An 18,243-nucleotide genomic window follows, 5' to 3' on the forward strand; every position below is an offset into this window, starting at 1 on the left:
TTCGTATGCAATGGACCCGGAAAATCACGTAAAAATGGTTTTGGAGAAAAGCAAAGTCTTTTCGTTAGGCAAGTGCATAAAATGTCATCTACACAAACAGAAATATCATGTTTGTTTGCAGGAGTTCCACTGGCTTTCTCCCTAGAAAATACGAATGTGTAGAGCTGGTGTCTCCATGTGGAACCAATTACTGTATCCAAGCTCAAAATAAAATGTTCCCCGATAAAAGACATTCAAAACAATAAATTCCGTTGATAGTGTCCGGAAAACACAAACACAGAGGCTGTAGCAATATCTGGGATTGAGTTAGCCAGAAGAAACCCAGATATTTCCAGTTTCATCCTGTCATATTCGGAAAACTGGTGTGGAATTCGTATGCAATGGACCGAGAAAATCACAGATAAAGTGGTTTTGGAGAAAAGTAAAGTCTTTTCGTTAGGCAAGTGCATAAACTGTCATCGATACTAAAAGAAATATCATTTTTTTGGCCACAGTTCCTATAGCTTTCTCCTTAGAAAATATGAATATGTAGAGCTGGTGTGCCCATGTGGAACCAATTACTATAAACAAGCTCTAAATAAAATGTTCCCCGATAAAAGACTTTCAAAACAATAAAGTCTTTTGATAATATCCGGAAAACACAAACACAGAGTCTGTAGCAATATCTGGGATTGAGTTAGCCAGAAGAAACCCAGATATTTCAGTTTCATCCTGTCATATCCGGAAAACTGTTGTGGAATTTGTATGCAATGGACTGAGAAAATCCCAGATAAAATGGTTTTGGAGAAAAGCAAAGTCTTTTCGTTAGGCAAGTGCATAAATGTCATCGATAATAAAAGAAATATCATTTTTTGGCCACAATTCCTCTGGCTTTCTCCTTAGAAAATATGAATATGTAGAGCTGGTGTCCCCATGTGGATCCAATTAGTGTTTCTACGGTACAAAATTAAATGTTCCCTGATAAAAACATTCAAAACAATAAAGTCCATTTATAATATCCAGAAAACACAAACACAGAGGCTGCAGCAATATCTGGGATTGAGTTAGCCAAAACACAACCGGATACTTCCTGTTTCATCCAGTCATATCCGGAGAAACTGGTGTGGAATTCGTATGCAATGGACCGAGAATCTCAGATAAAATGGTTTTGGAGAAAAGCAAAGTCTTTTCGTTAGGCAAGTGCATAAAATGTCATCAATACTAAAAGAAATATCATTTTTTGAACAATTCCTCTGGCATTCTTCTTAGAAAATATGAATATGTAGAGCTGGTTTCTCCATGTGGAACCAATTAGTATTTCCAAGCACAAAATTAAATGTGCCCTGATAAAAAACAGTCAAAACAATAAAGTCTGGTGATACTGTCCGGAAAACACAAACACAGAGGCTGTAGCAATATCTGGGATTGAGTTAGCCAGAAGAAACCCAGATATTTCCAGATTCATCCTGTCATATCCAGAAAACTGGTGTGGAATTCGTATGCAATGGACCGAGAAAATCACAGTAAAATGGTTTTAGAGAAAAGCAAAGTCTTTTCGTTAGGCAAGTGCATAAAATGTCATCTATACAAACAGAAATATCATGTTTGTTTGCAGCAGTTCCTCTAGCTTTCTCCCTAGAAAATACGAATGTGTAGAGCTGGTGTCCCCATGATGAACCAATTAGTGTTTCAATGGTACAAAATTAAATGTTCCCTGATAAAAACATTCAAATCAATAAAGTCCATCGATAATATCCAGAAAACACAAACACAGAAGCTTTCACAATATTTTGGATTGAGTTAGCCAAAACACAACTGGATATTTCTGGTTTTATCCAGTGATTTCTGGATAAGGTGGTGTGGAATTCGTATGCAATGGACCGAGAAAATCAGAGCAAAAATGGTTTGGGGAAAAGCAAAGTGTTTTCGTTAGGCAACTGCATAAAATATCATCTACACAAACAGAAATATCATGTTTGTTTGCAGCAGTTCCACTGGCTTTCTCCCTAGAAAATACGAATGTGTAGAGCTGGTGTCTCCATGTGGAACCAATTACTGTATCCAAGCTCAAAATAAAATGTTCCCCGATAAAAGACATTCAAAACAATAAATTCCGTTGATAGTGTCCGGAAAACACAAACACAGAGGCTGTAGCAATATCTGGGATTGAGTTAGGCAGAAGAAACCCAGAGATTTCCAGTTTCATCCAGTCATATCCGGAAAACTGGTGTGGAATTCATATGCAATGGACCGAGAAAATCACAGATAAAATGGTTTTGGAGAAAAGCAAAGTCTTTTCGTAAGGCAAGTGCATAAAATGTCATCGATACTAAAAGAAATATCATTTTTTTGGCCACAGTTCCTCTAGCTTTCTCCTTAGAAAATATGAATATGTAGAGCTGGTGTCCCCATGTGGAACCAATTATTATAAACAAGCTCTAAATAAAATGTTCCCCGATAAAAGAGTTTCAAAACAATAAAGTCTTTTGATAATATCCGGAAAACACAAACACAGAGGCTGTAGCAATATCTGGGATTGAATTAGCCAAAACAAAACCAGATATTTCCGGTTTCATCCAGTCATATGCGGACAAACTGGAGTGGAATTCGTATGCTATGGACCGAGAAAATCACGTAAAAATGGATTTGGAGGAAAGCAAAGTCTTTTCGTTAGGCAAGTGCATAAAATGTCATCTATACAAACAGAAATATCATGTTTGTTTGTCGCAGTTCCTCTAGCTTTCTCCCTAGAAAATACGAGTGTGTAGAGCTGAGGTCTCCATGTGGAACCAATTAGTGTATCCAAGCTCAAAATAAAATGTTCCCCGATAAAAGACATTCAAAACAATAAATTCCGTTGATAGTGTCCAGAAAACACAAACACAGAGGCTGTAGTAATATCTGGGATTGAGTTACCCAGAAGAAACCCAGATATTTCCAGATTCATCCTGTCATATCCGGAAAACTGGTGTGGAATTCGTATGCAATGGACCGAGAAAATCACAGATAAAATGGTTTTGGAGAAAAGCAAAGTCTTTTCGTTAGGCAAGTGCATAAAATGTCATCTATACAAACAGAAATATCATGTTTGTTTGCCGCAGTTCCTCTAGCTTTCTCCCTAGAAAATACGAATGTGTAGAGCTGGTGTCCCCATGTGGAACCAATTAGTGTTTCCACGGTACAAAATTAAATGTTCCCTGATAAAAACATTCAAAACAATAAAGTCCATCGATAATATCCAGAAAACACAAACACAGAAGCTTTCACAATATTTTGGATTGAGTTAGCCAAAGCACAACCGGATATTTCTGGTTTTATCCAGTCATTTCTGGAAAAGGTGGTGTGGAATTCGTATGCAATGGACTGAGACAATCAGAGCAAAAATGGTTTTGGGGAAAAGCAAAGTCTTTTCATTAGGCAAGTGCATAAAATGTCATCTACACAAACAGAAATATCATGTTTGTTTGCAGGAGTTCCACTGGCTTTCTCCCTAGAAAATACGAATGTGTAGAGCTGGTGTCTCCATGTGGAACCAATTACTGTATCCAAGCTCAAAATAAAATGTTCCCCGATAAAAGACTTTCAAAACAATAAAGTCTGTTGATAATTTCGCCGAAAAAACCAACCCAGAATCTGTAGCAATATCTGGGATTGAGTTAGCCAAAACAAAACCGGATATTTCCGGTTTTATCCACTCATATCCGGACAAAGAGGTGTGGAATTCGTATGCAATGGACCGAGAAAATCACAGATAAAATGGTTTTGGAGAAAAGCAAAGTCTTTTCGTTAGGCAAGTGCATAAAATGTCATCGATACTAAAAGAAATATCATGTTTGTCTTCCTCATTTCCTCTAGCTTTCTCCCTAGAAAATACGAATGTGTAGAGCAGGTGTCCCCATGATGAACCAATTAGTGTTTCAATGGTACAAAATTAAATGTTCCCTGATAAAAACATTCAAAACAATAAAGTCCATCGATAATATCCAGAAAACACAAACACAGAAGCTTTCACAATATTTTGGATTGAGTTAGCCAAAACACAACCAGATATTTCTGGTTTTATCCAGTCATTTCTGGAAAAGGTGGTGTGGAATTCGTATGCAATGGACCGAGAAAATCAGAGCAAAAATGGTTTTGGCGAAAAGCAAAGTCTTTTCGTTAGGCAAGTGCATAAAATATCATCTACACAAACAGAAATATCATGTTTGTTTGCAGCAGTTCCACTGGCTTTCTCCCTAGAAAATACGAATGTGTAGAGCTGGTGTCTCCATGTGGAACCAATTACTGTATCCAAGCTCAAAATAAAATGTTCCCCGATAAAAGACATTCAAAACAATAAATTCCGTTGATAGTGTCCGGAAAACACAAACACAGAGGCTGTAGCAATATCTGGGATTGAGTTAGGCAGAAGAAACCCAGATATTTCCAGTTTCATCCAGTCATATCCGGAAAACTGGTGTGGAATTCGTATGCAATGGACCGAGAAAATCACAGATAAAATGGTTTTGGAGAAAAGCAAAGTCTTTTCGTAAGGCAAGTGCATAAAATGTCATCGATACTAAAAGAAATATCATTTTTTTGGCCACAGTTCCTCTAGCTTTCTCCTTAGAAAATATGAATATGTAGAGCTGGTGTCCCCAAGTGGAACCAATTATTATAAACAAGCTCTAAATAAAATGTTCCCCGATAAAAGAGTTTCAAAACAATAAAGTCTTTTGATAATATCCGGAAAACACAAACACAGAGGCTGTAGCAATATCTGGGATTGAATTAGCCAAAACAAAACCAGATATTTCCGGTTTCATCCAGTCATATGCGGACAAACTGGAGTGGAATTCGTATGCTATGGACCGAGAAAATCACGTAAAAATGGATTTGGAGGAAAGCAAAGTCTTTTCGTTAGGCAAGTGCATAAAATGTCATCTATACAAACAGAAATATCATGTTTGTTTGTCGCAGTTCCTCTAGCTTTCTACCTAGAAAATACGAGTGTGTAGAGCTGAGGTCTCCATGTGGAACCAATTACTGTATCCAAGCTCAAAATAAAATGTTCCCCGATAAAAGACATTCAAAACAATAAATTCCGTTGATAGTGTCCAGAAAACACAAACACAGAGGCTGTAGTAATATCTGGGATTGAGTTACCCAGAAGAAACCCAGATATTTCCAGATTCATCCTGTCATATCCGGAAAACTGGTGTGGAATTCGTATGCAATGGACCGAGAAAATCACAGATAAAATGGTTTTGGAGAAAAGCAAAGTCTTTTCGTTAGGCAAGTGCATAAAATGTCATCTATACAAACAGAAATAGCATGTTTGTTTGCCGCAGTTCCTCTAGCTTTCTCCCTAGAAAATACGAATGTGTAGAGCTGGTGTCCCCATGTGGAACCAATTAGTGTTTCCACGGTACAAAATTAAATGTTCCCTGATAAAAACATTCAAAACAATAAAGTCCATCGATAATATCCAGAAAACACAAACACAGAAGCTTTCACAATATTTTGGATTGAGTTAGCCAAAGCACAACCGGATATTTCTGGTTTTATCCAGTCATTTCTGGAAAAGGTGGTGTGGAATTCGTATGCAATGGACTGAGACAATCAGAGCAAAAATGGTTTTGGGGAAAAGCAAAGTCTTTTCATTAGGCAAGTGCATAAAATGTCATCTACACAAACAGAAATATCATGTTTGTTTGCAGGAGTTCCACTGGCTTTCTCCCTAGAAAATACGAATGTGTAGAGCTGGTGTCTCCATGTGGAACCAATTACTGTATCCAAGCTCAAAATAAAATGTTCCCCGATAAAAGACTTTCAAAACAATAAAGTCTGTTGATAATTTCGCCGAAAAAACCAACCCAGAATCTGTAGCAATATCTGGGATTGAGTTAGCCAAAACAAAACCGGATATTTCCGGTTTTATCCACTCATATCCGGACAAAGAGGTGTGGAATTCGTATGCAATGGACCGAGAAAATCACAGATAAAATGGTTTTGGAGAAAAGCAAAGTTTTTTCGTTAGGCAAGTGCATAAAATGTCATCGATACTAAAAGAAATATCATGTTTGTCTTCCTCATTTCCTCTAGCTTTCTCCCTAGAAAATACGAATGTGTAGAGCAGGTGTCCCCATGATGAACCAATTAGTGTTTCAATGGTACAAAATTAAATGTTCCCTGATAAAAACATTCAAAACAATAAAGTCCATCGATAATATCCAGAAAACACAAACACAGAAGCTTTCACAATATTTTGGATTGAGTTAGCCAAAACACAACCAGATATTTCTGGTTTTATCCAGTCATTTCTGGAAAAGGTGGTGTGGAATTCGTATGCAATGGACTGAGAAAATCAGAGCAAAAATGGTTTTGGCGAAAAGCAAAGTCTTTTCGTTAGGCAAGTGCATAAAATATCATCTACACAAACAGAAATATCATGTTTGTTTGCAGCAGTTCCACTGGCTTTCTCCCTAGAAAATACGAATGTGTAGAGCTGGTGTCTCCATGTGGAACCAATTACTGTATCCAAGCTCAAAATAAAATGTTTCCCGATAAAAGACATTCAAAACAATAAATTCCGTTGATAGTGTCCAGAAAACACAAACACAGAGGCTGTAGCAATATCTGGGATTGAGTTAGGCAGAAGAAACCCAGATATTTCCAGTTTCATCCAGTCATATCCGGAAAACTGGTGTGGAATTCGTATGCAATGGACCGAGAAAATCACAGATAAAATGGTTTTGGAGAAAAGCAAAGTCTTTTCGTAAGGCAAGTGCATAAAATGTCATCGATACTAAAAGAAATATCATTTTTTTGGCCACAGTTCCTCTAGCTTTCTCCTTAGAAAATATGAATATGTAGAGCTGGTGTCCCCATGTGGAACCAATTATTATAAACAAGCTCTAAATATAATGTTCCCCGATAAAAGAGTTTCAAAACAATAAAGTCTTTTGATAATATCCGGAAAACACAAACACAGAGGCTGTAGCAATATCTGGGATTGAATTAGCCAAAACAAAACCAGATATTTCCGGTTTCATCCAGTCATATGCGGACAAACTGGAGTGGAAGTCGTATGCTATGGACCGAGAAAATCACGTAAAAATGGTTTTGGAGGAAAGCAAAGTCTTTTCGTTAGGCAAGTGCATAAAATGTCATCTATACAAACAGAAATATCATGTTTGTTTGTCGCAGTTCCTCTAGCTTTCTCCCTAGAAAATACGAGTGTGCAGAGCTGGTGTCTCCATGTGGAACCAATTACTGTATCCAAGCTCAAAATAAAATGTTCCCCGATAAAAGACATTCAAAGCAATAAATTCCGTTGAAAGTGTCCGGAAAACACAAACACAGAGGCTGTAGCAATATCTGGGATTGAGTTAGCCAGAAGAAACCCAGATATTTCCAGTTTCATCCTGTCATATCCGGAAAACGGGTGTGGAATTCGTATGCAATGGACCAAGAAAATCACAGATAAAATGGTTTTGGAGAAAAGCAAAGTCTTTTCGTTAGGCAAGTGCATAAAATGTCATCTATACAAACAGAAATATCATGTTTGTTTGCCGCAGTTCCTCTAGCTTTCTGCCTAGAAAATACGAATGTGTAGAGCTGGTGTCCCCATGTGGAACCAATTAGTGTTTCTACGGTACAAAATTAAATGTTCCCCGATAAAAGACATTCAAAACAATAAAGTCCATCGATAATATCCAGAAAACACAAACACAGAAGCTTTCACAATATTTTGGATTGAGTTAGCCAAAACACAACCGGATATTTCTGGTTTTATCCAGTCATTTCTGGAAAAGGTGGTGTGGAATTCGTATGCAATGGACCGAGAAAATCAGAACAAAAATGGTTTTGGGGAAAAGCAAAGTCTTTTCATTAGGCAAGTGCACAAAATGTCATCTACACAAACAGAAATATCATGTTTGTTTGCAGGAGTTCCACTGGCTTTCTCCCTAGAAAATACGAATGTGTAGAGCTGGTGTCTCCATGTGGAACCAATTACTGTATCCAAGCTCAAAATAAAATGTTCCCCAATAAAAGACTTTCAAAACAATAAAGTCTGTTGATAATATCCCGAAAAAACCAACCCAGAGTCTGTAGCAATATCTGGGATTGAGTTAGCCAAAAATTAAACCGGATATTTCCGGTTTTATCCACTCATATCCGGACAAAGAGGTGTGGAATTCGTATGCAATGGACCGAGAAAATCACAGATAAAATGGTTTTGGAGAAAAGCAAAGTCTTTTCGTTAGGCAAGTGCATAAAATGTCATCGATACTAAAAGAAATATCATTTTTTTGGCCACAATTCCTCTGGCCTTCTCCTTAGAAAATATGAATATGTAGAGCTGGTGTCACAATGTGGATCCAATTTGTGTTTCTACGGTACAAAATTAAATGTTCCCTGATAAAAACATTCAAAACAATAAAGTCCGTCGATAATATCCAGAAAACACAAACACAGAGGCTTTAGCAATATCTGGGATTGAGTTAGCCAAAACAAAACCGGATATTTCCAGTTTTATCCACTCATATCCGGACAAATAGGTGTGGAATTCGTATGCAATGGACCGAGAAAATCACAGATAAAATGGTTTTGGAGAAAAGCAAAGTCTTTTCATTAGGGAAGTGCATAAAATGTCATCTATACAAAAAAAAATATCATGTTTGTCTTCCTCATTTCCTCTAGCTTTCTCCCTAGAAAATACGAATGTGTAGAGCAGGTGTCCCCATGATGAACCAATTAGTGTTTCAATGGTACAAAATTAAATGTTCCCTGATAAAAACATTCAAAACAATAAAGTCCATCGATAATATCCAGAAAACACAAACACAGAAGCTTTCACAATATTTTGGATTGAGTTAGCCAAAACACAACCAGATATTTCTGGTTTTATCCAGTCATTTCTGGAAAAGGTGGTGTGGAATTCGTATGCAATGGACCGAGAAAATCAGAGCAAAAATGGTTTTGGCGAAAAGCAAAGTCTTTTCGTTAGGCAAGTGCATAAAATATCATCTACACAAACAGAAATATCATGTTTGTTTGCAGCAGTTCCACTGGCTTTCTCCCTAGAAAATACGAATGTGTAGAGCTGGTCTCTCCATGTGGAACCAATTACTGTATCCAAGCTCAAAATAAAATGTTCCCCGATAAAAGACATTCAAAACAATAAATTCCGTTGATAGTGTCCGGAAAACACAAACACAGAGGCTGTAGCAATATCTGGGATTGAGTTAGGCAGAAGAAACCCAGATATTTCCGGTTTCATCCAGTCATATCCGGAAAACTGGTGTGGAATTCGTATGCAATGGACCGAGAAAATCACAGATAAAATGGTTTTGGAGAAAAGCAAAGTCTTTTCGTAAGGCAAGTGCATAAAATGTCATCGATACTAAAAGAAATATCATTTTTTTGGCCACAGTTCCTCTAGCTTTCTCCTTAGAAAATATGAATATGTAGAGCTGGTGTCCCCATGTGGAACCAATTATTATAAACAAGCTCTAAATATAATGTTCCCCGATAAAAGAGTTTCAAAACAATAAAGTCTTTTGATAATATCCGGAAAACACAAACACAGAGGCTGTAGCAATATCTGGGATTGAATTAGCCAAAACAAAACCAGATATTTCCGGTTTCATCCAGTCATATGCGGACAAACTGGAGTGGAATTCGTATGCTATGGACCGAGAAAATCACATAAAAATGGTTTTGGAGGAAAGCAAAGTCTTTTCGTTAGGCAAGTGCATAAAATGTCATCTATACAAACAGAAATATCATGTTTGTTTGTCGCAGTTCCTCTAGCTTTCTCCCTAGAAAATACGAGTGTGTAGAGCTGGTGTCTCCATGTGGAACCAATTACTGTATCCAAGCTCAAAATAAAATGTTCCCCGATAAAAGACATTCAAAACAATAAATTCCGTTGATAGTGTCCGGAAAACACAAACACAGAGGCTGTAGCAATATCTGGGATTGTGTTAGCCAGAAGAAACCCAGATATTTCCAGTTTCATCCTGTCATATCCGGAAAACGGGTGTGGAATTCGTATGCAATGGACCAAGAAAATCACAGATAAAATGGTTTTGGAGAAAAGCAAAGTCTTTTCGTTAGGCAAGTGCATAAAATGTCATCTAGACAAACAGAAATATCATGTTTGTTTGCCGCAGTTCCTCTAGCTTTCTGCCTAGAAAATACGAATGTGTAGAGCTGGTGTCCCCATGTGGAACCAATTAGTGTTTCTACGGTACAAAATTAAATGTTCCCTGATAAAAACATTCAAAACAATAAAGTCCATCGATAATATCCAGAAAACACAAACACAGAAGCTTTCACAATATTTTGGATTGAGTTAGCCAAAACACAACCGGATATTTCTGGTTTCATCCAGTTGAAAGCATTAGGGGAATAAAGGAATTAGGCGGGCTAGGTTTAAAATGAAGTTGCTTGTGAGCTAACTGCATACTGTTTTGCTTCTGTGCAAAATAGCTGAGCTTGCCAAATGCTTTCATGAGATAATTGAACTTTAGTTGAACCTGTAGCATGTGATAATTAGTTTAGGAGCTATGTTAGGTTTTTGGGAACCATAAAAGCAGAAGTTGACCGAAAATGTACCCACCCTATGTCCTGATGACCCCGTATTTGTGCTTGCTCAAGTACTTTGTTCCTTTACCCTGGAAAAACCCTATACCTTGTGATGTTTTGTAATGCTGTGGAGATATGCTAATGTTGTGGTTTTAAGCCTTAAATACTCTGGGCAATTGATGGTCGGGGTCGTTCTCTCTGCACTGCTTTGTAGTGTTACTGAGAGACGACCCATTTGCAAATGAAATAAACTTTCCTCATGCTCTTTGCATCGATTGGAGTGGAATTCGTGCTTCTGGGGGTCTCTCTCTATAGGACACCACTTTTTAGGGTCCTACATTGGGGGCTCGTCCGGGATTCGAGACCCCAGACCCACGCTCCATTTTCCAATCGGAGGTAAGTCTTTGCTGTTTTAAGTATTTTTGTGTGTTTTGTTAATTTTTTTAGTATTTTATTTTTCCCGGGGCGCTTGACGTACCGGAGGTTTATGTTTTAGCTGTTTTCCCGGGGCGCTTGACGTACCGGAGGTTTATGTTTTACTGAAATTGTGCCTGTACGGGACCTGTATCTGAAAAGAGCCAGTAGTAGGCAAGACAGACGTGTCAAGACCCCTGGCTCAGGCCCTGGAGGACGCTCCAGTGGCGGTATTCTGGGGGAGCCTGGCGGGTGGCAGCCGCTTCGCTCCCATCGCTCTCACCACTTGGTGGGGAAAAGCTTCCCTGGGGAGCCTGGCGGGCGGCAGCTGCTTCGCTCCCATCGGAAGTTCTGGTTAGGGAAAGGTTTTCTTCCCCGGGAGAAGGGCTGGTGGCAGCAGCCACTCCCGTCGGAAGTTTTGGTTTCAGTTTTGTCTTGGTTTTGCGCGCAGTGTCTTTGTGAGTTTTGTGGTTGTTTTCTGTGTTTTAATATATCTTCCTTATTTGCCTTTCCCCTCCAACATGGGACAGGAATTAACTGCACCTTTGAGTCTTACTTTAGGTCATTGAAGAGAGGTCCAGGAGCGGGCCCAAAACTTGTCTATAAGAGTGCAGAAGAAGAACTGGACAAGTTTCTGTACATCCGAGTGGCCAGCCTTAAACATCGGGTGGCCACGGGATGGGACTTTTAACTCTCGAATTATCTTACAGGTGAAGAGCCAGGTCTGCAGGGGAGGTAAAGAAGGGCGCCCGAATCAAGTGCCCTACATCTTTGTGTGGGAGGACCTGGCGAAAAACCCCCCAGACTGGGTAAAACCTTTCCTCCTTTCCAACAGGGCGGTGGCAGAGCTCGATCCTACTATACCCACCACCGCCCTGAGGATGAAGCCCAGTTCTGAGTTATCAGCAGTTGCCCTGGGGGTGGCGTCGAGCCCCAAACCCCCTCCGATCCTACCCGCAACACCCCTAGTATTGGAAATTGCAGACCAGGGCAAATACCTCAACCCTCTATCCATTACAGGAATTGGACACCCTCAAACCTGAGAAACCCTTAACTCCTCCAGGCAGGCAGGAAGATCTTTTTAATATTCCACCACCTTATTCCCCCCGCCTCCTTAGGAGGGCACCTTATATCCCCTGTTTCCCAAGAAGGCCCGCAGTGCCCTTTTTGGAAACCAGAAGAGAAATGGAGGAGAAAGAATCCGATGAAATAAAGGAGGAAGGACCCCCGGCCCGTTCTAGCTGGCCGTCCTCCTCCTCCATATAACTGGGATCACAAGCCCTGATAGGACTTGCAGGGCCTGTTTTACTATCATTAATTTTGCTACACTTAAATGGAACTTTGTAGGAGACTCAATCTCTACTGCCAGACTCTCCTGAGGAGTTTAGCTGAAGGGGTTAAAGTTATTTAGTTAAAAAAGGGAAGTTTAAAATGGGCTAAGAAAGAGGAACTAACTAGGATCCTGGCCACCACAGTTAAAAGAAAGCAAAAGTAAGGGAAAATTAGGATAGGCAGGGACCCCGGAGACTGGCAAAAGCACAGAGAAGTGCCCAAAAGGACAAGTCCCCCTAAGGTCCAACTAACAACGAGAATCTAGTGGTGTACGACTGCCACACGAGACTGAACTGACTGAAACGGCCCCTGCAAGATGACAAGAGAAAAGACGACAGCAGCGGAGTGGTGAGACTGGGCGACAGCGGCCCCTCGGCCCCTCCCTTGTTGGGATAGTGTTGAGGATGCGGGCTCTGCCCAGGTTCCCGTAGATAATGCTCCATCACCCCCTGCGGTGTCTGGGAGGGGCCCACGCGATATCCCCCTAGCGTCTGGAGGTCAACGGAGATAACAGTGGGAGACGGCCGAACGAGGACAGTGGTCTGGGTTTCCACCTTCAACCCCCCCCCCCCCCCGAGGACTCTGCTCGGCAGGCAGGGCTGATCGCTATGGACCATGCACTCCGTGCAGCTAAGAAAAAGGAGCAGGTGGCAATGCACAAGAACAGCAGGTACGCTCTCGCCACTATCCACGGGGAACTCAAAATGGACAGAGGCTTTATCGACCAAGAAGAAAAATTGCGCCAATGTTTCCCTGAATTGGACTACCAAAGGTACTGGGGTCAGACACCGGGCCGGCTTTCGTCTCCAGGGTAAGTCAGATGGTGGCACAGGTATAGGAAATAAATGCTACATAGTGTTTATAGGGTAAGTCAGATGGTGGTGGCGGTAGCCAAGGTACTGGGGATATAGTTAGGTAAAACGTATGATTAATGGTGGAGACTGGCACTGGAGACTGGGTCAAATTGCTGCTGCACATTTTTATAATGCTACATATCCTTTATATGCTGCTACCCTTTTGCAACTTCCCTATCCTGCCAGGCTCTGCTTAGATGTCTGCCTTTTAGGGCTTTAAAGGCTTCCTGAAGAAGCAGTCCCTGGCTCTGCTCTCCGAGCAGCAGAAGATGAGTGACTGCGAGTTTGCCTATGTACACATGCTGGCTCAGGACTATTTGCTGTATATCCTGAAGATGCCGCAGCCTGGACTGGGATTGAGCAAGACGTCCAGGGTGCTGCAGAACGTCACCTTCTCCATCCAGCAAGAAGTGGAAGAGGCTCTGCAACCGTACCTGCACAATGTGCCTGTCGCGTCCGTCGAGACTGCCAGAACGATTTTCAACCAAGTGATGGAAAAAGAGTTTGAGGACGGTGTCATCAACTGGGGTAGGATTGTGACTATATTCGCATTCGAAGGGGTCTTGGCCAAGAAGCTCCTCCGGGAGCAGGCTGCTCCGGATGTGGACACTTTTAAGCCCATCCCTTATTTTGTGGCTGAGTTCATAACGAGGAGGATGGGAGAATGGATAAGGCAAAACGGAGGCTGGGAAAATGGATTTGTAAAAAAGTTTATACATAATTCTGGTGAAAAAATTTTTCTGGAAGTTACCGAACAGATCTGTGTGATATTGTCATTGCTAAAAAAGAAGTATTGCTGACCCTTAGTAATGTTATTTTAATTTTTACCCTGCATAATGAATAGGCTTCTTTAGTTTATTAAAAGTAAAATTGTTTATCACCCACGCCTTGGTCCTGACCCAGCAGTGCCAAAGTTTAAAAATGAAGGACATAAAAGAAAAGAGTATTGTTGGTAAGAAGGGCTAAAGAAAAAAAGAGCTTTTTATATAAGAAAAGGACATGGTTTGTAAGAATGACTTTATCCGGATGGCTAGTTTAATAAAAATGGTAAAATGTTTAAAGAAAGTCGAAGAGGGTGTGTGAAAGTCACAAAAAGTATTTGGGTCAATTCAGCTGAACAGGCACCAGGTATCAACCCAAATTTGTATGACTTCTTCAGGGATGTGTTTTCTGTTTTTGTCTCTGTTGTATTTTCTGTTTTTGAATTCTGATGCCTTTTTGTAACTTTTTCTATCCTGCGGGACATGCTTCCCCTACCCTGTAGACTTGCATCTGTCTGGCAGCGGATTTGGTGGGCGCATGGGGAGGCGGCCGGCTGCCGCCTATCAGGGAGCTGGAGCAGGAGCGGCAGCAGCTGATCCTTGTGCTGAACCGGCGCCGCCCCACCTGCATTGTCCGCACCGACAGCGTCCCTGGCTGTGCGGCTAGGCACAGGGGACTGCCCCTTGGACCTAATATTAATGGCTGTGGTGCATATTACTAATATAATATTAAATGGTATAACTCATCCCCATGATTGCACTTAAATTTTAAGATTAAAATTTGACAAAAAGAAAAGGGGGGAATGAAAGCATTAGGGGAATAAAGGAATTAGGCGGGCTAGGTTTAAAATGAAGTTGCTTGTGAGCTAACTGCATACTGTTTTGCTTCTGTGCAAAATAGCTGAGCTTGCTAAATACTTTCATGAGATAATTGAACTTTAGTTGAACCTGTAGCATGTGATAATTAGTTTAGGAGCTATGTTAAGTTTTTGGGAACCATAAAAGCAGAAGTTGACCGAAAATGTACCCACCCTATGTCCTGATGACCCCGTATTTGTGCTTGCTCAAGTACTTTGTTCCTTTACCCTGGAAAAACCCTATACCTTGTGATGTTTTGTAATGCTGTGGAGATATGCTAATGTTGTGGTTTTAAGCCTTAAATACTCTGGGCAATTGATGGTCGGGGTCGTTCTCTCTGCACTGCTTTGTAGTGTTACTGAGAGACGACCCATTTGCAAATGAAATAAACTTTCCTCATGCTCTTTGCAACGATTGGAGTGGAATTCATGCTTCTGGGGGTCTCTCTCTATAGGACACCAATTTTTAGGGTCCTAAACAGTCATATCCGGAAAAACTGGTGTGGAATTCGTATGCAATGGACCGAGAAAATCACAGATAAAATGGTTTTGGAGAAATGCAAAGTCTTTTCGTTAGGCAAGTGCATAAAATGTCATCTATACAAACAGAAATATCATGTTTGTTTGTCGCAGTTCCTCTAGCTTTCTCCCTAGAAAATACGAATGTGTAGAGCTGGTGTCTCCATGTGGAACCAATTAGTGTTTCCAAGCACAAAATTAAATGTTCCCTTATAAAAAAACATTCAAAAAAATAAAGTCCGTTGATAGTGTCCGGAAAACACAAACACAGAGGCTGTAGCAATATCTGGGATTGAGTTAGCCAGAAGAAACCCAGATATTTCCAGTTTCATGCTGTCATATCCAGAAAACTGGTGTGGAATTCGTATGCAATGGACCGAGAAAGTCACAGATAAAATGGTTTTGGAGAAAAGCAAAGTCTTTTCGTTAGGCAAGTGCATAAAATGTCATCGATAATAAAAGAAATATCATTTTTGTGGCCACAATTCCTCTGGCTTTCTCCTTAGAAAATATGAATATGTAGAGCTGGTGTCCCCATGTGGATCCAATTAGTGTTTCTATGGTACAAAATTAAATGTTCCCTGATAAAAACATTCAAAACAATAAAGTCCGTCGATAATATCCGGAAAACACAAACACAGAGGCTGTAGCAATATCTGGCATTGAGTTAGCCAAAACACAACCGGATATTTCTGGTTTCATCCAGTCATATCCGGAGAAACTGGTGTGGAATTTGTATGCAATGGACAGAGAAAATCACAGCAAAAATGGTTTGGGGAAAAGCAAAGCCTTTTCGATAGGCAAGTGCATAAAATGTCATCTATACAAACAGAAATATCATGTTTGTTTGCCGCAGTTCCTCTAGCTATCTCCCTAGAAAATACAAATGTGTAGAGCTGGTGTCCCCATGTGGAACCAATTAGTGTTTCTACGGTACAAAATGAAATGTTCCCTAATAAAAACATTCAAAACAATAAAGTCCATCGATAATATCCAGAAAACACAAACACAGAGGCTTTCACAGTATTTTGGATTGAGTTAGCCAAAACACAACCGGATATTTCTGGTTTCATCCAGTCATATCCGGACAAACTGGTGTGGAATTCGTATGCAATGGACCGAGACAATCACAGATAAAATGGTTTTGGAGAAATGCAAAGTCTTTTTGTTAGGCAAGTGCATAAAATGTCATCTACACAAACAGAAATATCATGTTTGTTTGCCGCAGTTCCACTGGCTTTCTCCCTAGAAAATACGAATGCGTAGAGCTGGTGTCTCCATGTGGAACCAATTACTGTATCCAAGCACAAAATAAAATGTTCCCCGATAAAAGACTTTCAAAACAATAAAGTCTGTTGATAATATCCCGAAAAAACCAACCCAGAGTCTGTAGCAATATCTGGGATTGAGTTAGCCAAAACAAAACCGGATATTTCCGGTTTTATCCACTCATATCCGGACAAAGAGGTGTGGAATTCGTATGCAACGGACCAAGAAAATCACATTAAAAATGGTTTTGGAGAAAAGCAAAGTCTTTTTGTTAGGGAAGTGCATAAAATGTCATCTACACAAATAGAAATATCATGTTTGTTTGCAGCAGTTCCTCTAGCTTTCTCCCTAGAAAATACGAATGTGTAGAGCTGGTGTCTCCATGTGGAACCAATTACTGTATCCAAGCTCAAAATAAAATGTTCCCCAATAAAAGACTTTCAAAACAATAAAGTCTGTTGATAATATCCCGAAAAAACCAACCCAGAGTCTGTAGCAATATCTGGGATTGAGTTAGCCAAAACAAAACCGATATTTCCGGTTTTATTCACTCATGTCCGGACAAAGAGGTTTGGAATTCGTATGCAATGGACCGAGAAAATCACAGTAAAAATGGTTTTGGAGAAAAGCAAAGTCTTTTGTTAGGCAAGTGCATAAAATGTCATCTACACAAACCGAAATATCATTTTTGTTTGCAGCAGTTCCTGTAGCTTTCTTCCTAGAAAATACGAGTGTGTAGAGCTGGTGTCTCCACGTGGAACCAATTAGTGTTTCCAAGCAGAAAATTAAATGTTCCCTGATAAAAAACATTCAAAACAATAAAGTCCGTTGATAGGGTCCGGAAAACACAAACCCAGAATCTGTAGCAATATCTGGGATTGAGTTAGCCAAAATAAAACCGGATATTTCCGGTTTCATCCAGTCATATGCGGACAAACTGGAGTGGAATTCGTATGCAATGGACTGAGGAAATCACAGTAAAAATGGTTTTGGAGAAAAGCAAAGTCTTTTCATTAGGCAAGTGCATAAAATGTCATCTACACAAACAGAAATATCATGTTTGTTTGCAGGAGTTCCACTGGCTATCTCCCTAGAAAATACGAATGTGTAGAGCTGGTGTCTCCATGTGGAACCAATTACTGTATCCAAGCTCAAAATAAAATGTTCCCCAATAAAAGGCTTTCAAAACAATAAAGTCTGTTGTTAATATCCCGAAAAAACCAACCCAGAGTCTGTAGCAATATCTGGGATTGAGTTAGCCAAAACAAAACCGGATATTTCCGGTTTTATTCACTCATGTCCGGACAAAGAGGTTTTGAATTCGTATGCAATGGACCGAGAAAATCACAGTAAAAATGGTTTTGGAGAAAAGCAAAGTCTTTTGTTAGGCAAGTGCATAAAATGTCATCTACACAAACCGAAATATCATTTTTGTTTGCAGCAGTTCCTCTAGCTTTCTCCCTAGAAAATACGAGTGTGTAGAGCTGGTGTCTCCACGTGGAACCAATTAGTGTTTCCAAGCAGAAAATTAAATGTTCCCTGATAAAAAACATTCAAAACAATAAAGTCCGTTGATAGTGTCCGGAAAACACAAACCCAGAATCTGTAGCAATATCTGGGATTGAGTTAGCCAAAATAAAACCGGATATTTCGGGTTTCATCCAGTCATATGCGGACAAACTG

The 18,243-nt window shown here is 40.0% G+C and overlaps 1 protein-coding gene across 1 annotated transcript; it reads left to right on the forward strand.

Moving 5' to 3' along the window:
- The first annotated feature begins 13,423 nt into the window (after positions 1-13,423).
- LOC133755026 (bcl-2-related protein A1-like) lies at positions 13,424-13,954 on the forward strand. The gene has a single exon (XM_062185347.1). The coding sequence runs from the start codon at positions 13,424-13,426 to the stop codon at positions 13,952-13,954; it is 531 nt and encodes a 176-aa protein (XP_062041331.1).
- The last annotated feature ends 4,289 nt before the right edge of the window (positions 13,955-18,243 follow it).

The sequence above is a fragment of the Lepus europaeus genome, unplaced genomic scaffold, assembly GCF_033115175.1.
Source record: "Lepus europaeus isolate LE1 unplaced genomic scaffold, mLepTim1.pri SCAFFOLD_378, whole genome shotgun sequence".
NCBI lineage: Eukaryota > Metazoa > Chordata > Mammalia > Lagomorpha > Leporidae > Lepus > Lepus europaeus.